General features: G+C 39.9%; 2 protein-coding genes across 4 annotated transcripts; both read left to right on the top strand.

Moving 5' to 3' along the window:
- Positions 1-139: 139 nt before the first annotated feature.
- On the top strand, positions 140-6,447 carry trmo (tRNA methyltransferase O). The gene is made up of 6 exons (XM_049571410.1): positions 140-380; positions 640-794; positions 2,359-2,533; positions 3,245-3,402; positions 3,628-4,221; positions 6,212-6,447. Exons 1-6 carry the CDS (start codon positions 292-294, stop codon positions 6,445-6,447), a joined length of 1,407 nt encoding a protein of 468 aa, XP_049427367.1. The 5' UTR covers positions 140-291.
- spag5 (sperm associated antigen 5) lies at positions 6,372-21,514 on the top strand. 3 transcript variants are annotated; one of them, XM_049571391.1, is made up of 25 exons: positions 6,372-6,503; positions 8,007-8,069; positions 8,163-8,291; positions 8,383-10,676; positions 10,768-10,960; positions 11,128-11,244; positions 11,400-11,492; positions 11,596-11,730; positions 12,121-12,240; positions 12,344-12,436; positions 13,207-13,341; positions 13,471-13,564; positions 13,670-13,817; positions 13,980-14,030; positions 14,529-14,703; positions 16,039-16,172; positions 16,673-16,841; positions 17,144-17,285; positions 18,621-18,867; positions 19,972-20,104; positions 20,210-20,290; positions 20,596-20,745; positions 20,873-20,947; positions 21,101-21,181; positions 21,264-21,514. In XM_049571391.1, the coding sequence occupies exons 2-25, from the start codon at positions 8,031-8,033 to the stop codon at positions 21,333-21,335; spliced, it is 5,100 nt and encodes a 1,699-aa protein (XP_049427348.1). In that variant the 5' UTR covers positions 6,372-6,503; positions 8,007-8,030; the 3' UTR covers positions 21,336-21,514. The 3 variants fall into 3 exon arrangements, with proteins under 3 accessions (XP_049427348.1, XP_049427347.1, XP_049427350.1); XM_049571390.1 differs by lacking the exon at positions 6,372-6,503 and adding an exon at positions 6,974-7,553; XM_049571393.1 differs by lacking the exon at positions 6,372-6,503 and adding an exon at positions 7,471-7,488.
- Positions 21,515-22,577: the final 1,063 nt, after the last annotated feature.

The following is a 22,577-nucleotide window of genomic DNA, read 5'->3' as shown; positions in this document are numbered from 1 at the left end:
TCATGCGTAGTTCATGCTTTACCGGCCCCAAGTAGTGTTTTCTACCAACATGTATGTTACAGTACACGTTACAGAGTATAACATGGTGTTGTTGAGCTGCTCAGATGAGCTGTCAGTTATTATGTGATCACCTGAAACACTGCTGGTTGGCCAACAGGAAGTCGACATGTGCTTCCGCATGGAGAAACCCCCACGTGTTTCGTCAGCGTGTGGGTTTGTTGCTGTTTAGCAGCAGCAGCTAGTTAAAGGCTAACTTATTCAGGACTGTGTGTTCTCCTGTTTAACAGTAAGATGAGCCGTGTGTGCGACTGCTGCGGTGAGCACATTAACAACCTGAAGCAGCAGGTTTCTGTGATGAGAAAAGAAATAAAGAACCTGAGGTATGTTCACAACACCGCACATTGAGTCAACAGCTGGAGACATGAGTGCACCACTTACCTTTGTGACAGCTGTAACTATAAATGTTTCTCTTTAGACATGGTGTATAGTAAGGTTAAGTGACATGTTATCAATATATTTTCTGTTATGGACGTTACGTTGTTTAAGATTTGCCCTGTTTCTCTGCAGACATGACATTCATAACATAATACACACATTATCTGTACCACTGCTGACATGGTATGTACTCTTCTTTAACAGGCAGATGTTGGACAGTGCAGTTAGAGCTCAGCGCAAACACATGATATCCATTCAGTCGGCTGTGTCAAAGATTGGACCCTGTGAACCTGTTAAAGACCAGCCTCCACCACCACTGCCTCCACCAGCAGTGTCACCACAAGCTGCATTAGAGCAAGGTAATTACCATTAGTTCTAGAATGCAGAGAATCGCAGTGTTCTTGGAGGCAAATAGTTAACAAGGGAGTTAGTGATGTAGCTCGGTCCCAGCCCATGTGGGGCTTTGTGTATAAGGAGGAGGAGCTTAAATTATGGGCTTTGTCATTAGCTTTTAATGATTGATTTTTTTTTAATTTAGTTACAAAAAAGTCACTAAAATAGTCAACAAAAAAGTGCCAATCACAGTTGTACAAGGTGACATCTTCAGCTTGTAATCCAGCAGATCAGAATCCACATAAATTTACAGTATAATAAATTAGCAAGTTTGATTATTTTTGTGTCAATCGATAAATCATTTCAGTTCTTAGATAAACATGTATACTGTATATGTATCATATATATATCTACAGTACATACTGTAAAACTTCAATTAAACGCCCAGTCCTTTGTAGAGAAGTGGAGTCCTGTAATGAGTTTGTAAATTCTTCTATTCCCATCCCATTTTTATACTTTTAAGTTTACTCTATTTATTTATTTACATTTTTTCCCTTCTCTTGCTTTTCGCTTGTTTTTCCTTTTTTTCTTCTCTTTGTACTCATGAGTGCACATGTAGTCAAACAGGTATGTTTGTATGTACACACAAACACATTTATTTATTATCATTATTATAGGTATCTCATTTCCTTTCTTTTTCCTCGCAAGTTTGAATGTCAGGTACATCTTACTGCACTTGAACACTTCACTGTACTTGATAATACTAGTACTAGATGTTACTTTGTACAATGATCAAAGTACTGTGTACTGTGTGAGTCATGTAAAAACTGTATTGCTTGTATAAAATGCTGAATAATGTGGAGTTTTAAAAAAAAGAAAAAAATGAAGTCCCTTCTACTAGCCTGGTGCAGCTACACATTTTGACAAATAAACCCTTGTCTCAATTAGACGCCTCGTCTAGTTGCCACGTAATTTTTATTTATTTATTTTTTTTAGAAGTTCTTCAGGTGTATAAAACCGTATTGTCGGCTATCTCAAATTATGTGTTCATTCCTCAATTACCCTGTAAGTTATTCATATTCCTTTAGTCCATAAGCGTCATAAGTTGTGAGTATTGTTTTAACAGGATAAAGTGGTGGTTTGTCGGTGCACCAGGTACCTTAATCCTCGAGTGCCCTAAGTCTCACTCTCTGATGTGCTGTCTGTCAGAGCTAGATCAAATTAATGATTCATAATTGATATATTATCTGAAGCCAAAATTTTAAACAAGTAATATTCATAGTGGTTTAAATAAACAGTTCAGATCTTTGCTTAGCCACAGTTTTGTGTGAAAGGAATTAAAGACCTGTCCCAAATAGAAGTGATTTAAGCAAATAATAGCTCAGGCTATTAATTGAAGTTTTACGGTAGTTCAGTAAAATAAAAGCAGAAAAAAATATGTGAGGAGCAAAGTATAAATGATAGTGGAACTCATGAATGAAGGTGCAGAGTACTGGTTACTGTGTTTTAAATTACAAGCAGCAGAAGAAAAAAAAAAGCGTTGTAAATGTTATAAAGCGTAACAATGTTACTGTCTGTTTAACACTCCAGGAAACATCCACACAGTCCCGATTGGCTACATCAGCTCCTGCTTCTCTGTGAAGAACGGCACACCCAGACAGCCCACCATTTGTGGTCCCTCCAGAGCCGAACTGCGCATCCAGCAGAGTGTCTTCAATAACCCCGAGCACGCTCTGGTGGGCCTGGAGCAGTACTCCCACGTCTGGTGAGTCTCATACAGTTGGTGAACTGCATGCTTGAACTTCATCTCTGTGGATCTGTCACAACCCAGTCCATAGTTTGGAGTTGCAGTAAGAGTAGTGTTTTTGTAGGCCATTGTGGAAGATAGATGGATAGATAGATAGATAGAGATAATCACCGTATTGAAGTGTTGTGGGTCTTTGAGGTGTGCCTACAACCTCAATTTGAATTTTAATCTTCAAGAGTCTTATATACAGTTGATACACAAAGCATTTTCATTTTATAACTTGAATGCAGCAAAGTATAAATTAAAACCTGTTAAAGTGCATTTTCATTGAGACATTTGAGGTGAATTGCGGACTTTCCCAGCAATTTGCCTTGGGACAAATGAAGTTCTATGTTCTGTCTTCTATCTTATATTTTCTTACCTTGAATGAGTAGTCCTTCCAACTGTCTTATAAGAGTGTATGAGGCCATGTCAGACTGCTACCAAGGGCTGTATAAACAACTTTATTTTGCTTCTTTCAGGTAATATTTGTAACTTTTTTCTTTGGCAGCACATGTTTTTGTTGTCTTTCTATATATTGCTTGTAGACTGATGATTTAGGATTTAATTTTCCATTTTGCAAACAGTGTTTTTACCCTTTCGACATAACCACCTTCGCACACATACAGACTTTATGTATCTATTGTTTATTTCATGCCATATGTGTTTTCCACATGTGGTTTCCAACAGGATCATCTTTGTCTTTCACAAAAATGGGCACCTGAGTTATAAAGCCAAAGTGAAACCTCCTAGACTTAACGGTCAGAGAGTCGGAGTGTACTCGACACGCAGTCCACACCGACCAAATGCCTTGGGCCTGACTTTAGCTAAACTTGATAAAATTGTCGGTGAGTAAATGTGTCTACTCTTCAATGGCTATTGTGTGTATTTGTCTTTGTGAGGAGCTTTTTACAAATTTGGCAGAATGTAAACATGTTAGCATTTTTAAACTCTGAATACCAAATTGTTTTTTCTTGTTTCCAGTTAAATTAAATATAGTAGAAGTCTAATATTCAGTTGTCAAATTTAACCTCAGCCACAGAAACAAATGCATTCCTGCTCATATTTTCTAGGTGACACAATACACCTGTCAGACATTGACATGATTGATGGCACCCCGGTCCTGGACATCAAACCCTACATCCCAGAGTACGACTCCCCCAACACCAGGATGGGCTCTGAGCCTTATGATTCAAACACAGAGCGACCACAGGCGACTGCTGGGTCACCAAAGGAGTCAACAGACACATTTAACCTCCACAAGGAGTCAGAGGAGCAGTCAGACCTAAAAAGTGGAAGAACTGATGATGATGACTTGAGGAGACTTCTCTCAAGAGACAAATCCGAAGCCAATACTCCAGTCACAGATTCATCTCAGTCAGTCACTGCTCGGTTCTCCCTCCACAAAGACCTCCACAATGTGCTGGAGGAGGTCAAGGCCTATGTGAACCAAGGTGACCTTTGCCAGCTGAGTTGTGCCAGCGAGGTTCAAGTGTCAGATTCCCCCAAATCCAAACCACCAGAGTCGACAGTGGACCACCCTTGCTATGGAGAGGAGGCCTACAGCACCATCGCTGGGTGGCTCAGAGAGCCTCCTGTTGGCAGTCTGGAGGTGCGCTTCACCCCAAATGCTGAAAGGCAGTTAGCAGACTTTGTTCCCACGTCAGGTGAGCCAAACTTTCAACACTACCCTTTTTAACAGAGTAAAGGGTGATGTTCTGTTTGTGTCCACAAGAGGGTGCTGTTATGAAAGACCTGATTATGAAACCAGGCATCCAGTAACAAAATCCGCTTTATTGGAAAAGCGTGTGTACACAGAGAGGGACCTTTGACTCCGGTTTTAAGTTGCTCTCAGTGTGCTCACGCAGGATAATTTACAGTCGACATACAGCTAAAATCAGCGACAGCAGAGCTAAACAAAAACATGACAAAGCAGAACCAGTATGTCCACACAAGTATGTTACAAAACAGGTGTGCAGTGGGTGGTTATGTATGGCAGAGGTTCCTTATCCTTTTTTAGCCAAGGACCCCTGACAAGATAAAGTATGTAACAGGGACCTCCTCATATATGTCCCTTGAAATTATTTGACCTATTTTACACTTCTATCATCTTAGTCGTCTTATACAAGAGAAATGTATTATAAATATACTAAACATGAATTAAACATGTCTGCGGCAAGTCAACACAGAATAACCACAGGAAGTAACACTGGACATAAACAAAATATCAAAGGCAAATCAAGAGAAAGGGGCTAATCTGATGTCAGGACACACACACACACACACACACACAATAAAAAAAGTGTGAATTGAAGTGTTTAACTCTTAGTTCATGCGTAGGCTAACTAAAATGTGGATCCTTTGAAATTATTTATTTTAGATTATACACATTTCATTAGGTTAGTACGTAATCTACGAACTATAATTTATTTAAAAATCAAAATATTTGTTAAACTATAAAGCCTTTTATTAAAGTAAAGATTTTATATCATACTTATTTAATTTAGATTACAGCTACTGTTGGTAACTTCTATAAAATAACTCTTTTTCATATATGCTGGAAGTGTCACTCCATCCACACAGTTATACATGAGACAGATAGTGAAAAAAATCATGTACCTCCTCTTCCTCCTATTGCCTCTAAAGGCATTTGCTAGAATTTACTGTAGCACTGAAAACAACCAATCGGAGTCTCTAACGCAGCTATCAGTCATGTCAATCACTGCTCATAAGATGCAGTCAAACTGTCAAACTTTCTCACCTCAGATGTTTTCAGACACATGTGTTATTGTACCGTTTTGCTGTAAAATGAGAAAGCTTGTGACCCTGCTGCCTTGTTGGAAATAGTAATGCAACACACCAAGCATCACCGAGAGGCCAGAACAAAACGTTCTTATTTAAACAGTACTAAAACAGAGTGCCCCAGGAATGGGTCCTAAAACTCGGAAAATTGCACACTGCTAGTTCCCTTGTCTTGAAGTCAGTTGGTTTAAGAATGGGTTTTTGGTCCAATGCCTGAAATAAGACTGTCATATTTTGTTCTACAACATAAAATACATCAGTAAATACCCCACTTGTGAATTTTGAAGCTTTTGTGTGTCTAAAAATGGCGGTTGCTAACAAGTGGCTACATGAGACTACAGAACTTTATCATGCTGTTGTGGTGGCAACGCCAAGGTCATGTGACTGTGGTGTAGTTTGTTTATAGCCCAGTGGTAGATTTTACTTATGGTGATTTCATTTAGTGGTGTTCGTTTGTGAAGATTATCTTGCTGAACAAAACATGTAAGTATCATAAATGTATTTTCTATAGAGCTTCCAATGGAAATCCAAGGGATAAAAACCCTGAGTGACCCAGAGCACGCTAACTTCCACCTATAGAAAAACGTCATCCCTAGAGCACTCTATAAGTTGAAAACACTTGAGGCAACAAATAGGCAGGACTCATCAGGTCTGATTGGTTGTTTTCATTCGTATACAATAAGGCCATTAGAGGCACCACGGATTGGAGGAATATGTTTTTTTTAACAGATTATCTGTCTAATGTACTTCTGTCAGGATGAAGTTATATTTGACAATGATGGGTGTATAAATAATTCACAGTATAACAGAGTGCTTCCACTGAAAAAACCCCCCATCAACTTCCATGTCACACAGGAGCCTCTGAAAGTGACAGACCCAGATTCAAGTTCCTGCGCAGTCCGGAGGAGGCTGCTGCGGCCATCAGAGGGGTGCTGTCAGCAGACCCACGGTCAGTCTACAGGCGGACACGCTGCAGAGACAGACTGTTCTTCTTCACCCTGGACACGGCTGACATCACCTGCTGGTTTGGACAAGGCTTTGCTGAGGTACTGCAGGTCCGACCTGTGGAGCAGCACGTTGCCTCAATGTGAGAAACTCTGGGAAGACTCAAAAACGAAGCCTGTCAAATGTTTCTCACTATTTGCAGGTATTTCAGTGGTGTGATTGATCATGTAGACTCTGTTTAAATCAGACATATAAAAGATGTGGAACATAACATTTTTTATCTGTAGAATTAATAAAAGATTTTTGAAACAAATGCTCTGTTACTGACAGGAAGTGATAATGGGACAGAAATGGTAGATAATAAAAGCTTTTTTGTTTGTTTTTTTTTCTTGTAATGTATCACTGGTATAAGTCATAACCCATACTACCAGTGACTGCATCACTTTTTAACTATAGCTTTACAGATGTGTTTTTGAGTCGGGGGGAGGAAGAGAGTGAAATCTTGAATTTACTCAATTTATATAATTTATATAAGCCTTACCATACTTTTAATTTATATATAGCCTTACCATACTTTTTTGGATAAAATTAAAGGTAACAATGACAAAAACACAGTCATCTTTTGAGAAATGTTTGGTGGAAACACAAATACACAGTGTCTAAGAAACAGAGGAGGGGATTGAATGTGAAAAAGGGATGTGACCTGAATGGACAGGTGAAGCAAAAGAGTATTTTTTTTTAATTTTAACTAAAAGGAAGGCTCTGATTTAGCAGGTTAAATATCAAAAATGTCTTTCATTAGAAGGGTAGATGGTGACTATTAATGATGGGAGTCATTTTTATGTTTGAAAATGTGTAATGAAAGTGATGACAAGTGTCATGAGATAACATTTATTGTGACTTGGCGCTACATAAATAAATTTAGCTTAACTATGTTTAAGCATATAATTCTAATATGAATACCTGCAGTAAAAGGCAACACAGAAGACAGTTGTAGTTTTTATGTAATCACCAAAAACGCCCTGGAGTAGTGACATTAACTTCCTGTTGAGGGCAACAGTGTGTGGCAGCACGCGATACGTGCACCCAGTGCGTCACACAACCAACGAAGAAGATAAATGGACCAATAGCAGAGCTGACATTTGTGTTTTGAATGAAACGCGGTTGATGGCTGCTCGACGCTAAGGGTTTGTTTACCCTGCTCTCCTCACTTTTTCAACGTTGGTTAAAGTTTATTTGTAAAAGTTTGAAGGTAATTTTCTTTTACTTGAATTCACAGATTATATACTATAGTTTGGTGAGTTTAAAATGTCCGTTAGCTGCCGTTGTGAGGCGTTTACAAACTAACTTTAGTTAACGTAACTTACGTTAGCTTACGACGAGTTTGCTAGCCCTCCGCCTTTGCTACAATTATTCTTACCAACACACTGTTGGATAATTTAGTGTTACACTATACTTTCAAATTAGGTTTGGTTAGCTGTTACCGCTTATGTACGCACCAATGAGTATAAACGTTACTAATGGTTCACTGCCTGTACTCGATACGTAACGTAATATCAATGACGTTAGCGCTTAACGTTATCTAAAGTTGGCTGGTTAACATTTCTCTTTAGAAACCGTCTTATCTTTAGCATCAACCAAGCAGTTCAATCAAATATTTTTTAAAATACTCATTTAATAAGAAATTCTGTGTCTTCATTTGCAGTAATAGTTTCACAGCTCCACAGTAATGTACTCCAGGAAGTCAAGTTCCAGTGGGGAAGGCTTGGTAAGACTTTTGTGCTCTGCTGTGCACAATTTATGTTTTTAAATTATGACCAAACAAGCTTATAATATTATGTTTGACTTCTGTTGATGTCAGCCTTCAAGCAGATGTGGAGAGCGTACCCCACTGAGAAGTCTGCAGAATGAAATCCTGCATTTGTCAACGCCATCATCGAGACTCAAATCAAAGTCATTGCTCAATGCTGATGTTGTGAAAACGCCCAAGGTGGGTTCATACTAATATGTGGAAAATGCTCATGTTGTTTACACATTTCTTTGTGACTTTTTCCTTACCTTTCATTCATTCTAATCAACAGGGCGAATCTAATCTTTGTGATCCAGAGCCCCACATGCACTCTCCAGCCACCAAAGTGATTCAAATCAGTGCTTCCACTGTTGATGTGGCAGCTACTGAGACAGCTTGTGGACTTGGAGATGTAACATTTAAATCTTTCATCTGTCCTGGTGGGGAGGTTGAAGTTACAGGCTCTTCACTGTGTGCAGAGGAAGAGAGTATCATTTTGCCCAAGGATCAGGCGATGAAAACCATGTGTGAAACACAGGAAACAGTCATCTCTGACAGTATGATAGTTCAGTCGTGCAGTAGTCACATAGAACACCCCTACTATAATCCTGAGATGAAAGATGCTTCCGTGGTTGACATTAACGCAGCATGTCTCCGTGAAAATTCAAACACTACACTGGCCGCTGGTGGCTTGGATGACAGATGTGCCACAGAAGATTTCAGAGCTTTTCAGAGTGACTTCTGTGGAAAGAAAGACATCACTTGGAAATCCTTTGTTTGTGATGGGGGTGAGGTGGAAGTTTCTGATGTCACCAGACTTCAAGATGAGACCATTCCTCTGCCTAAGGCACAGCAAGGTGAACCTTTTCAAGCGGACAGCATGAATACAACAAATCTCTCTGTCTGTGGCCAACTGTGTGAAGCAGAACATGCAGATCATCCCTACTGTAGCGGTGAAAAAGGTGATCATGTCATCACCACTCCCTCTGACACCACCGGTAGTCCTGAAAAGCCTGCTGATGGACTGAGTGATGTCACTTTCAAATCATTTAACTGCACTGGAGGTCTGATTGAAATTTCACTTGGCACCAGACTTGCAGATGAGACTGTTCCTCTACCAGCTGACCAAACTGCAACCTGCAGTGAGTCGTACAACTATGGTCTAGATCCAAGCGTGTTAGCTAGTGACCAAGATGTACAAAACAGTAATGATCATTTGGATCACCCATACTGTGTTACTGAAAATTACCCATCAACCCCAAGTGGCAATCGTCCCATTTCCCAGGAGTCATTACCAGTCAGACTTGATGTTGAGGATGAGGTTAAACAGATAAGCTTGGTAGAAACTAATAGCCAGACTGGCAGTCAAGAGGGCGTTATGATCAGCTCTTTCATCAGTGCCAGAAGTGAAGTAGTAATGTCAGATGACACTCAGAAGACTGTCCCTCTCCCTGACGACCAGGCAGTGATCTGCCAGCCGTTGGACAACAATAGTGTACCTACCTCTGCTACACAGGATCACATTCAAGGTCAATATGAACAACCTAACAGCCAAATGGATACTGATGAAATTGTGGCTGATACTGATGCACCAGCTATCAGTACATCCTCACAGACTCACACGTCTTTGAAGGAATTGGATCATGAATCTGTTAACTGTCAAATGCAAGAGGCATCAAAAAAGGACTCAGTGCATCCTGACGACAGTGCCTTGCCTTCAGTGCTACACAGAGCTGAGTCTCCAGACTGTAGCCCCACTGCAGCTTCAGCAGAGACTCCTACACCTGTGGAGACACTTGTGGAACACGTATCTCAAGTGCAAACCAGCAGTGAACCCCGAGAATCCAATGAGGCAAAAGACAGCGCACTCGGTTCATCTGGAAATGGACCAATTCTCGGTAACTCTGCAGAAAACCCCCAGTGGGAAAACCTCCCTGATGCTTTGAAAATGCTGTCAGACCGTCGCTCAGTAGCATCAGCGTTTGGGATCCTCAGTCCTGTTGTTAGGAGAGCCTCTCTCGCTGTATTAAAGGCTTTCAAGCCTCCTGCCCTTGACCAGTTTTTAGCTGATGAGTCTTCTCTTGAGGGTGAAAAGAGCGTTGTGTCTCCGTCCAATGTCGACCCAGCTGTGTTGTGGACAGAGCACTTGGAGAGCCCCATGCCACGTCCTCGGTTTAACTCTACAGCATTAGATTGCAAGCTCCAGCCAGACCCAGTCCCTGAGCCAGTTGAGGATGTGGGTGTAAAGCCTTGTGCAGTGCCTCAGTCTGAAGTGGAGAAGCCGGCTCTGGATATACCTTTGATTCCAGATGGTCCCCTTCAGCAGCAGCTTCGGCAGATGGCGGAGTTTCTTTTCTTGGCATCAGGAAAGATGGGACCTGCTGCTGTCTCTGCTCCCGTTCTGCCTCCCGCTGCTGTCACGGTCCCGTCGGCAAAAGCTACTCCTGTAGAATCCCGCAGCATCTGTGTGGGCACCACTCCTGTTAAATGGTCAGACCACAGCGTCAATACATCTGGCCAGTTTGAGAGAAAGAGGGATTTCTCTGTGGTGGATTCCTGCACTCTGACCGACCCTCTCCTGTGGAAGTAAGTGTTGCCTCTGGATTAGTTAGGCTGTATATGACATGGTTTCTCTGTGTCTGCCTCTCACTGTTTCCTTCTGTTGATGTGCTTTCAGTGTACCTCCAGGCAGCCTAGAGGGTCTTCCCAGACAAGAGCTGGAGCAGAGGTTAAGGTCGAGCATGATCATGGTGGAGGCTCTGGTGCAGCAGTTGGCTGCGTCCAGGGCTAGTGGATGTCCTTCTGCAGGCCCTGCACCGTCAGACCTCAGGGAGAAACTAGTGCAGACAGACCACACTGAGCTCAGTCAGGTAAGGACACACTCCGACATCTATAAGGGTTGACAGTGGGATATGTGAAGCGTTTAGAGTTTGCACTCTTGTAGGCTTAATTATTTCGCTGTGATGACATCTTGAGTTTCTTTTAGTTCATCCACAATCTCTGTTTTAACGGATTATTTGTTTTGTATTTTATAAAGACCTCAATGCACAGAGACTTATATTTGGAGGCTCTGAGCAGGATTGGTGAGTTGGAGTTGGATGGAAGTTCTCTGCAGAACCTCAGCCAGTGTATGCAGGACATGAGGGTCACCATGGTGAGACATAAACAATCTGTAACAGATGATCTATGCTGCAATGCCATGTTTAAACTTTATAGATAAAAGGCACTGGCATGTGTGTTTTAATGATTTACATTAGTGAAAAGAATGCATTGAAACGCCTGATTTTGTTTGTATATTTGTCCCAACAGACTTCTTTGAGTTGTGACACAGATGCTGCTCTCTCTAATATGAAGCAAATAGGAGACGTTGTCAGAGAAGACCACCAAAGCCTTGTTTCACATGTATGTAAACAAGTCTTTGCCATCTGACATCAGTTGCATGCTCTTTGTGTACATATCCAGTGGGTATGAATTAGCTGATGCGTGTTTTCCTTGTGTTATTCAGTACAGTCAGATGAAGTCTCTGTTAGAGAAAACAAAGAAGACGCAGACAACAATGACGCAGAAGGTCCAAGATGCTCTTCACCAAAGAGATGACATGAGGACACAGATGGAGGAGGCCTTCACAGCCAAGGAGGCAGTAAGTACAATGACAAATCTCTTCACCTAGGTAGTTCAATAAATGTTTTGTCTCCGTACCTATTCCTAATTATTGCTCAAGTAGTTCTGCTGCAGGTTGAGGATTTTTTTTATTGGTATTGTTGAGGCCAGTAAAACCAGGGCTTTTGGCTTTGCTTTGGTTGTGAAAAGATAAAATAGAATAACTGAATAATTCCTGTGCTGCTATTGAGGAGCAAATTAAGGCATTTAAAGAGTGGTAGTTTTCTGTTTCTGGTTATAAAAATGTTCAAGCTGCCTTACAAAGAAAATTTATAACATGTTTGTTGTCGGTGATTATTTACAGCACTATGCTTTTTGCTTCTCGTAGCATCCTTCGTTCCAGGAGCATGAATGTGTTTTTTGTCTCCAGGCCTTCAGTGCGATGGAACAGCTGAGGACACACTGTGCCACAGAAATCTCAGCTCTGGAGAGGATTGTTGGGTCTCAGCAAGAACTGTTAGCTGCCCTAGACCAGACGTACCCTGAACAGGTACTTTACAGAGAACAGGCAACAAACAGGTCTATTTTAATTCATTCAGCACAACATCCATCAGAGTGTATTTAATGTCTCTTTTTTCCCTCTTCTAATGCAGGTTGCATTAAACCAGGCCCACGCTGAATTGCTTAAGTCTGTTACTGATGTTTTGTCCATGACTCTGGAGGAACAATCCACTTTGATGAAAGAAGTATGTTTTATATCACTTTTTAAAGGTGAATGTTATAAGCGCTGTAGGCATGTAACAGTACCATCAAGCATGTCGCAGTCTCCAAAAGTCACCGTCTGCCAAAAGCTACAAAGATGAGAAAGTTTAAATTGTTGTTTGATCTCTGTGGCATTTGCTCACAATATAATAACAGCACAATAGTACTGTCATATAATTTTGGTCTTTAATGTGGCGTTTGAGTGGATACAGCATTTACGACTTTGTTTTAAATGCATTAATCAGGGTTCTCGTTGTCATGGAAAACCTGGAAAAGTCATGGAATTTCACCATCACATTTTCCAGGCCTGGAAAAAGTCAAGGAATTAGTAAAAATCATTTAAAGTTTTTTGGCAAAGTCATGGTTTTCTGTTGTGTGTCATGAAATTGTTACAGTAATCTTCTGTGGATAAGGTAATAAAACAGCAAATTTATTTTCTGTAGCTGTTGACGTAATGTAGCTGTAATGTGGGTCAGTGCTTGACAGCGTTTTGTTGACCATCACATACGTTTCTTCATTTTCTCCACGTGTTTCGTCTTTCCCTTTTTTTGTATGTCAGTGAGCTGAAAAAATGTTTGAATAGAGTTTGAAGCTGATATGTCAAAAAAAATGCCAGGCAAGTTTAGCAAGGAATTTCTTTTATGGGTCCATGAAAGGTCACGGAAAAGTTTTTAAAGTTTTGTCCATGAAAAATTGTGGGAACCCTGATAAATGCTCATAATACAGATGCTTTTGTGTGTTCATCTTGTCACAGCTCTGCGCAGTCAGAGGTCTTCTGCAGAAAACTGCTCCCATTCTTCTGAAGCTGAATGAGAAGGCAGCTGCTGCTTTGACCGAGAGGGACGAGTATCTCTCTGCAAGAGACCAAGCTGTTGAAGAGAGAGAGCAGGTCTGATGTTTATAAATTAATTCCTAAAACTGCTGCAACTCTTGTCGTACATGAGTGATGATGGCTGCAGATCATGAAGATGACTCTCTTTGTTTTGTTTTTTTTTTTACATGAACTTGTACTCAACAGATTGGAGAAGAATTGGACCAAGCTAATATGAATCTCCGAACTGCCAGAGAACAGATTGGTGATTTAAATCTGCAGGTGACAATTCTGACCTCAGGTAAAATGAATGATGAAATAAATATGTTCTACTTTTCTTTTCAAATTGTTCTTCCTTATCAGCCTATAAAAGTGCTAACATTTCCTTGACATCGTTACTTTTCAGAGATGGGTGTGCTCCGTCAGAAGCTAACAGAAAGAGAGGAAGAGAGGGGTCAGCTGGAGAGGAAGGTGACGGAGCTGTCTGCTACTGTTTCCTCCACTTTGGCCTCCTACACCTTCCTGGAGCAGGCCCTTGGTGCCGAAACTACAAAGTATGACACCCACAACAACACTGATGTGCTAATAACATACATGTCCTCAGGAACATTAAAGGAAACATATGGTGAAATGCTACTGAAACATTTTTATCAAGGGGGATCTTAAAGAAGCAGAAACTGAGTGATGCACAGCTAAAAAATGCATTGTTGTTTCAGGTTGCAGCAGTCGTGGAAGGACATCCAGCTCACCAATGACAGAGCCAATGAGTAAGTGGTGACTATGATTTTGTCTGTTTATTAGGGGTGGAACAATAAGAAAATGCATAACAATACAAAAAGCATTTCCGTTTGAAAGGGGCCAATGATATGATCAGAAAGTTAAAGCAAAATCACATTGGAGATTATCTGAGAAAAGCCTTTGTCAAAATTTGGACTAAAACTTGTCACAGGTTTCTTTCTATCCCTTGATAACTTTCTGAATGCATTCATAGGCCAATTTAGTAAAATTATGTGTTTGCAAACACATTGGGTTCGGGTAGAGAATCAGCTCTACAGGCATTAATGGGGCACTTATCCTTACTGCTGCTGACAAGAGACCCTCACCAGTATGCAGTGAAGTTTCCCAAAATAAGAGTTCAAACTACTTGAATTATGACAGAGGAATGGGACCAATAGGCGACCTTGTTCTTTCCCTGCCACACATCTACAAATGTCACCTAAAATACTGAAACTAGTGCCCGCTGCCTGTGTTTTGTCTGTGCCTAGATTGGAGACGTCACTGGCTCAGTCGGAGCAGCGTGTGTGTGAGTTGAGTCAGGCTCTGGCTCAAAGTGAGGAGCAGCTCAGTCAGCTGCAGGTCCTCTCACAGTCCCAGAACATGCAGATCCAGCAGCTCCAGGATCTTTGCACACAACTCAGTGGTGTGCGGGATATGAACGAGGTAAGCTTTTAGATTATATTCCAGTGGGGCTGTACAGTATATCGTTGTTTATTGTCATTGTGATGCCAACTTTTGCGATAAACACAAAAGACTGTGATATTGCATGATGTGGGGATTTTGTTTGAGTTAGTTGAAAGAAAATATATATTGCCCTTTGTGTTCATGTTCATTTAGTTAAAAATGTTTGAAATCATTTTCATTAAGGATAGACCGATACATCGGCCAGCCGATATATCGGGCTGATATTTGAGTTTTTTTACTTGTATCGGCATCGGCCGATACGCGCATGGGTTCGCGGATTTATTTTTCCCTGGCATGATTTACAGACAGGCATCCACAGGCAGCTCTGCGTTGCTGGAAGACACCCTGCAGCGCACATGCAGCGAATCCTACTGTGTACAGTAGTTGTTGTTTTATTTATGCTTCAGCTTAAATATTTGTTTATTTTATAAAGCCATTACTGGAAGATTTAAGGGCACTGAACCCGGACCCGGATAAGCGGAGGACGACGACGACGACAACTCTTTTTTTTTATTTGAATGTATAATAATAATAATAATAATAATAATAATAATAATAATAATATTCTACCTGTTCTACCTCAACTTTCCATCTTGTTTTAGTATTTTTTACTGTTAAATAAATGTTTTTTATTTTAAACTTGAGACCTGTAATATTTGTTATCATTGTGTCATTTTTTTGATGTAAATTGAGGGAGCAAAAAAAGTATTGGCCCCAAATATCGGCTCAAGAAAATCGGCAGTCCATAATCAGTCATCAGCTAAGGGTGATGGAAAAAAATTGGCATTGGCCCTAAAAAAAATCCATATCGGTCTATCCCTAATTTTCATTTCATATTTTAATTCAGCGAACAATTTGTTAGTTTTTCGCTGTACTCTTAAAGCAGCAGAAAGACAGAACTGAGTACGTTTTAATATCAGTTACAAGTAACATCAGTATGGAGATATTCAGTGTTATTGCATATTTCCCTTATCATGCAGCCCTGACTTACAGTACTTTATTAGATTATTGATTTGTAATTATTCTATGATTTAGGCCCTCTTACTGCTGTAATTCATTTTTTGTTTATTTACCGAGTCTGCTTGTTGTCTGGTCCTCCATTCTTTACCCGTAGTATCACTTGTGCTTTTTAGCCAACATGGAGCTGAGTTTCTTTATTCTTTAAATTTGAGCCTTTGTTGGTAACATTTAAAAAAGATTTCAAATGATCAGCAGTTATTTTTTGATCTAAAAATCAAGTGTTTTTTCAATAAGGTGCTGTCATCATAGTATGTGACTTTTGCTTTAAAATTTTCCATTGTGTCTGTGTGTCAGTTCTTACAGATGGAGAATGAGTTGGCGAGGGAGCAGGTGGCTGAAAGTGAGCGTATGCTGAGGGCCAACCTGCAGGGGCTGCGGGAGAGGAACATCGAGTGTGAGGACCTGAAAGGAGAACTTAGTCAACTTCAGTAAGTTAACAGCACCCATGGAATCACCTTTGCTTTTTTTATCTTATAAACAAAACCAAAATGTATTAGATGATGATGTATTGATGTGCAGTTATATGCAAGTGAGAAATGTTGATTAGATCTGTTTGAATTATGGCAGCATTTTGTCATCATCCAGTGTTTTAGGTTACATGAAAAAAAAAAAAATTGTGCTTTGCCTACAAAGTTCTTTGCGGCATGATAAACTTTATATATTGTGTTAGATACCTGTATTATGTCTGTTAAACAAGCTTTTTAATAAACAGATTTGTTTTCATTTTGTGTGAATGAAGGTAGCAAATATAAAGCAAAAGGAAATAATGGCTTTATAGTGTATTTGATCAAGATAAAATCCTTAGTGTGTAAACAAGTCTTCAGTCAGCTAAATTTAAACCTCTGGTGCTAATCTTACAGCAAATGAAAGTTGTTCAACATTTAGTCTGTGTACTAAATGTTAACTTGTCTGTGTATGTGTGATACAGGCTTGAGAACAGGAGTCTGCAGGAGGAGCTGGAAACCACAAAATCCAGAGCCGGTGCAACCCAGCTGGAGCTCGGAGAGAAACTGGCACAGGCAGTCACTGAAATCACTTTGCTACATCACACACTGCGAGGAGCGACCAATGAAGTACATGAAGCTCTTAATGACCAGGTAACGCAAAAGAATATGCAATTATCTGTTTAGAGAGATTAAACACAGCCTAAAGCAGAAGAGCAGCTGGATTTCACCACCTTTGTCTTACATACGTGTCCTCGCTGTAACTGTAGTCGATTGGAGAATGAGCCTCTAATTGTGTTCACGTTCAGTCATGTGAGAGACTCTTCAGTTCTCGACATGCGTTGGCTCAAACTTCATGGTTTACAAATAAAAAAACTGAAATGAACTGTAAGTAAGTGGACTGTAGCACTGTGGAGAAAACACATTTTCATGCAGGCCTTTATGTCTTACTTTAGAAACCAGAATCACTATTGGATAAAGAGTCTCAAGTCCTCAACTTGGAGCGTCGTCACCCCTCGAGCTCCTTTGTCGACAGCGTCATGGTTGCATTAACTGCTGAGAAGGAGGAAGACGGAGCAGAGACACCTCTTGAACCAGGTACTGGAGCTCACCCTGCATATGTCTTTCATAGTATAAACTTGTTACAGCTTTGATTTACTTATAAAAGCAGTCAGTTACTCAGCAGCTGGTTAAACCCACCGGGTAATCAGTCTGAGTGGGTCAACCTTGCATCATCCTCCTCCTAACCTTAGTGAAACTCCAGTCAGACACTTGTACTAATTTGCTGAACATCTATTTCTAATGGGGATGAGAGTTGATATGAAAATTTTATTTAACATGGTGTAATGTAGTTGTAGTGATCAGCAGGTGCAAACAAGTGTGTCTAAACAGTGACATGAGAGATGCACCTGTGACAGCAGTCTGATTTGAATGGCTCAAACCTGGGTTAAATGAGTGTTCAGCAGACCCATGCCATGTATATATGAAAGGGGAGTATAAATATCTTCCTGTGAAGAATGGTTAGAGTCAATTTCCCAAAATTAACTAAGAATGTTTCTTAGTAGGAGGTGAGAAGGACATGCTGTCATGCTGTAAATGTCCTTTTCCTTAATACTCTATTACACTTGTTCTTCCCACATTATCTGCTGTTGCAGTTATGCTATTTCCCTCACGGATAATGCACGGCTTATATTGCTCTCTGTATTTTGAATTAACACGTCTCAGAGTAATTTTGAAGCAGTTATTAATTACATTTTTTACATTTAATAACATGCCTCAAACTTAGTTCAGCGACGGCTTAAATGTCATCTAATAATTTAAATAGTAGGTTCAGTATTTTTCAACCTGGACCCTTTTTTCATCTTTTGGTGTCTAAATGACTCATGGGATCAACAGTTTATGAAATTGGTTTAGTATTGAGTGAGACCGCAGTGTAAACACTTGGGGCATGTTCGCAATGTCTCTTCTTGTCTGCTAGAAGTGTTCGTTTTTTGCCACTGAGAGACTCACATAGATATTCTAAGTGTCTGACAACTTATGGAAAGGGTCCCTACAGAGATAGATCTTTTTCTGAAATTTAAATGGAGTCTGGTGGCTTTGGCGATTGTGGTCTCGGGGCTGTTTTTGGTTAAACAAAAAGGATCTTACTCTCTAACTAACAGGTCTGCTTCCGTTGGGATCCTTCCCATAACACACCCAGACACTTATAATAATAATTTGAGCCTGTCAGTGGCAAAAACAAGCACTTTTAGTGGACTTACATTAACTATTCATGAATACCCTGAGTTGTTACTTTGTATCCTGTTTCGCTTTTACACCAATTTAAAGAAATGTTGTTCATTGAGACACAAAAATGTGAAAATCAGATCCAGGTTAAAAATTACCAAATTTACCCCTTAAGGCAATCTAAGTTGTAGTTCACTGTCTCTTCAGTCCCCTCAGACTCGCCTGAGCCACAATGTGCACCTTTGTTCAGCGAGACGAGCGCCTTCACCCGCATCACAGCCGTCACCCCTAAAAAGAATTTGAACGCAGTAGAGTTTGAGCCCGAGGAGGACGATCAGAGCAGCCTGGCAGAGCTGCTGGCTGGCCTGGGCAGCACCGTCACAGAGCTCCTCAGCAACCTGAAGCTGCTGCAACAGCATAAAGATGCTCAGCTGGAGGAGCTGCGCAACACCATGTAAGTCCTGTAAAATGTGTGAAATAAAAATGACTTTTTCCCATATGGGAATCTATTTATGGATTATAACTCATAAATGTTGGGCTGAAGGTAACAATAGTTTTAATTACTGATGGTCACTTAATATTTTTTTAGATTCATCAATGAACCACTCTGTTGATAAAATATAAAGCCCAACACAAGTTTCCAGATCAAAAGTGTGGTCGTCAAATTATTTTTTCCGACCAACAGTCCTAAATGAAAATATATTCAATTTGCAATTATATAACAGAGAAAAGCAGAAAGTCGTTGTGTTTAAGAACCTGTAACCAGAAAATGTTTTTTTTGCTTGATAAATGACTTGCATCGTTATTGATCCATAGAAATTTAATCTCCAGTATTTTTGATTGTTAATTAAGGAACAAATCCCTCCAGCACTAGATACACTGCTGCCATGTAATAAGACTGTACTGCTGCTACTAATAGACTATTAGTTGGTGAAGTGATAGGAGCACCTAATGTGAAAGACACCTTACTTCACTTTACCATGTTTTAGCACAGTGGTTCTCAACCTTTTTTATGTCAAAGACCACTAAACTGATACACATTAGGTCACAGACCCCCATTTGATAAGATTTCACTTCATAATTATATCACTGTAAACTCCTGTTGAGGAGATAACCGAGGAGAAAGTGAAACCTATGATTAGAGTAGTTGCTCTTATGGCTCCTTCTTGCATTTGGCTCCCTTCTAAAGTGAATTAAATATAGCTATTCCTTAGTTTTCTGGATCCGGGAGGTCCTGAACTGGACCCTTGGTTGAGAACCAGTGTTTTAGCATACAGGGCCTTTGTCAGAGGTTTGGTATCGAGATCTGTAACAAAGAACAGGTGATAATAATTGTCTTAGTAAATATAGCTAAAGATTCCTGGATTTATGTTCTATGAATTTTGCGTCTGAGAGAAATGAATCAGGGATTTGCCAAGTTTTCTTTTGCATTAAGTTGAATTTGTGTCATTTTTAGAAAAAAAAAAGTATTTCTCACAGAAGCTTAATGTAAAAGTCCAGCCTGTGTATGTCTGTATGTATTCCTTCTTTTCCAACGTTATCTCATGCATTGTTCCAGCTCTGGCCTGCAGGTGGAGCAGCAGGCTGCAAACAACAGACACGAGGCGGAGGTGTTTGAGCTGAAGCATCAACTGAGCCGTGTGAACAGCCTGTTTGAGAAGGGAAATCAGGCACTGCAGCAGAAAGCTCTGGTAAGACCGACTGTGAATACTTTATCTGTGATGCCTGGCAAAAATTCAAAATGAGTTTTTTAAAACCGTGCCGACTTCTTTAAGAGATGACTTGTCTTTGCCCAGGATGAGAAAACTGTGGCAAAGTTGGTGGCAGAAATACAAGAGACCCAGGAAATCCTCAATAAACACAGGACTGAGAGTAACGTAAGGAACAAAATCTTTATTTTTAAAATACTCAGAATACAGTTGGCTATATGTGTGCTACAGGAGGCTGTGCTCTCAACGTCTACACCATTTTGCAACCAGCTCTGGATCAGGTAGACGAGATGGATGTCTTATATGTATAGATATAAGCCCCCACATCCTTTTCTTTTCTTCGTTTTTTAATTTCTTTAATTTGATTTTTTCCCCCCCTTTTTCTATGTTCTTTGTCTTTTTATAAATCATTTATCATTCTTTTATTTTTATTCTTTTATTTGTAATTTTTATTTCATTCATTATTTCCATAGGAATTGCGGAAGGAGGTGGTTGAGCTCCGTCGTTCGCTCCAGCAGTCAAAGGCAGAGTCTCACTTCCTGCGGGGGGAGCTGAGAAAAGCTGGTAGCCAATCAGCTTACCCGGCACATTTCATGGAAGAGAAGATCGAGTTGTTGAGAGAGGTACGATCCCGTCACTTATGGTGGGAGCATTGCCAGATACAGTGTAGTTTTGATACCTTTTTAGGCTGTAATTGAGCGAACACTTCAGGTTCCCTAACACAGGTCCCTTTTGATATTTTATCTGCAGGTGGAGAGACTGAAGTTGAGTCTTCAGGAGGCGGAGCAGGCCAGAGCTAAACTCCTCGATAGAGCAAAAAGATCTGTAAGTACTGGCTCGATGTGCTGAATCAGTTACAGACACTACTGACTATGTAAAGGAATAAAATATTTTCATATTTAATAAAAGAGCTGAAGAAGCGTCATTTAAATGAGGATGTAATCCAGTACGTTCATGATGTTGTAACGTCTCTTACAGCAACTCATCTACCAGACCAATCAGCAGAAAATTGAGAATGAGATTCAGACGTTAAGCAGAGTGATCAATAAAGTCCGAGAGGTGAGGTGCCTTCCTCTGTCAAGACTATATACTGCATGTGTGGATATTTGAGATAATGACTGTGCTCATTTTCTCCACACAGACTCTGCACGCTTTGCCGGTGGTCGTGAAGAATTGCGAACAACTCCAGCAGCTTGTTGAATATATCGGCTGACGTGTTTGTCGTCACCAGTGTTTATTGTATTTATGTCTGTGTTGTGTTTTAGCTGTAAGTGTTCATATTTTTGGTATGATTAAAATAAAATTTTAATATCTTATGGATTGTCTTTGCTCCTTATGTTTGTTTTTTTTTTATTTCAAGAGCAAATGATTATTAAAAATGGTTTCAAAATGTTTGGCAACTTTGTGTCAGCGTGTTTAATATTTAAAATTGCACACAAAGACGTATGATTGCTGAAAACAGATGTGTGATGCTCCAAGCTGGACATTAAATTTGACACATTTCTCCAGTGTCAGATGTCAGACCTGTGTGTTCAACACTGAGTTTGTATTTTGTTTAGATTTTATTCATTTCTATATCAAAGTAGGTAATTAAAAACTTGCCCAGGATTTAGTTAAAGCCGTCAGATGATGATTCATTCAAAGACAAATGTGGTAGAAAGTAGTAATGATCCTTGAACCACACACCTTGCATATTTTTACGTTTGGTTTTTGGTTACGGCATGCAACCCACAAAATACACAACCTCATTCAGAAAATTGGTCCCATCTGCCCGCTGTGTTTACACAGTATCTTTCTCCAGAAATGAAACGTGTATTTACCTTCCTCTGAAGAGTTCAGCAGTCATCAGTAACCGTCGGCTCAGGTGCAATCATGTTGTGTTTTCGTGGACAACTGAACTTAACCTCAAATGTGTGATGGATAGAGCTGCAACGATTAATCCATCAGTTGTCAACCAATAAAATAATTGCCAACTAATTTGCTCATTGATTAATCAGTTGAATAATTTTGTTGTTGAGAAAAACAGTCAAAAATCTCTGAATCCAGCTTCTTAAATGTGAATATTCTGGCTTCTTCACTCCTCTGTGACAGTAAACTGATTATCTTTGGGTTGTGTACAAAACAGGACATTTGAGGGTTTTATCTTGGCTTTCAGAAACACTGATCAACATTTTATAAACCAAACAACTAATCAAATAATTAAGAAAATAATAACCAGATTAATTGACAAAACAATTTTTAGTTGCAGCCTTCTATCAACTAACAGCTCAGTGTTACTTTGCACACTAATTTCCTGTTGATGTTTGTTAATGTCAGGTAAGCTTCTGCAGGCTACACCAGAGTTAGTTTAAACCTCTGTGATCCTTGTTTTAGATAGCGCTTGTCTGATTTTATAATATTAAATAAGTGCATTTTGTTAAAATCTTACCACTGGACTGTAACTCAAGCTGGTATT

The sequence above is a fragment of the Epinephelus fuscoguttatus genome, linkage group LG3, assembly GCF_011397635.1.
Source record: "Epinephelus fuscoguttatus linkage group LG3, E.fuscoguttatus.final_Chr_v1".
NCBI lineage: Eukaryota > Metazoa > Chordata > Actinopteri > Perciformes > Serranidae > Epinephelus > Epinephelus fuscoguttatus.
Note: the sequence above shows the minus strand (reverse complement) of the source record. Positions and strands in the feature narration are given on the sequence as shown.

Excerpts from the sequence above, each read along its gene's own strand:
- spag5 (XM_049571391.1), top strand. The coding sequence starts at position 8,031 with ATGTACTCCAGGAAGTCAAGTTCCAGTGGGGAAGGCTTG. Across the intron at positions 8,292-8,382 it reads ATGTTGTGAAAACGCCCAAG|GGCGAATCTAATCTTTGTGA; the intron begins GTGGGTTCATAC and ends TCTAATCAACAG. Across the intron at positions 16,173-16,672 it reads GGAGAACTTAGTCAACTTCA|GCTTGAGAACAGGAGTCTGC; the intron begins GTAAGTTAACAG and ends TGTGTGATACAG.
- trmo (XM_049571410.1), top strand. The coding sequence starts at position 292 with ATGAGCCGTGTGTGCGACTGCTGCGGTGAGCACATTAACAACCTGAAG. Across the intron at positions 381-639 it reads AAAGAAATAAAGAACCTGAG|GCAGATGTTGGACAGTGCAG; the intron begins GTATGTTCACAA and ends CTTCTTTAACAG. Across the intron at positions 4,222-6,211 it reads AGACTTTGTTCCCACGTCAG|GAGCCTCTGAAAGTGACAGA; the intron begins GTGAGCCAAACT and ends CATGTCACACAG.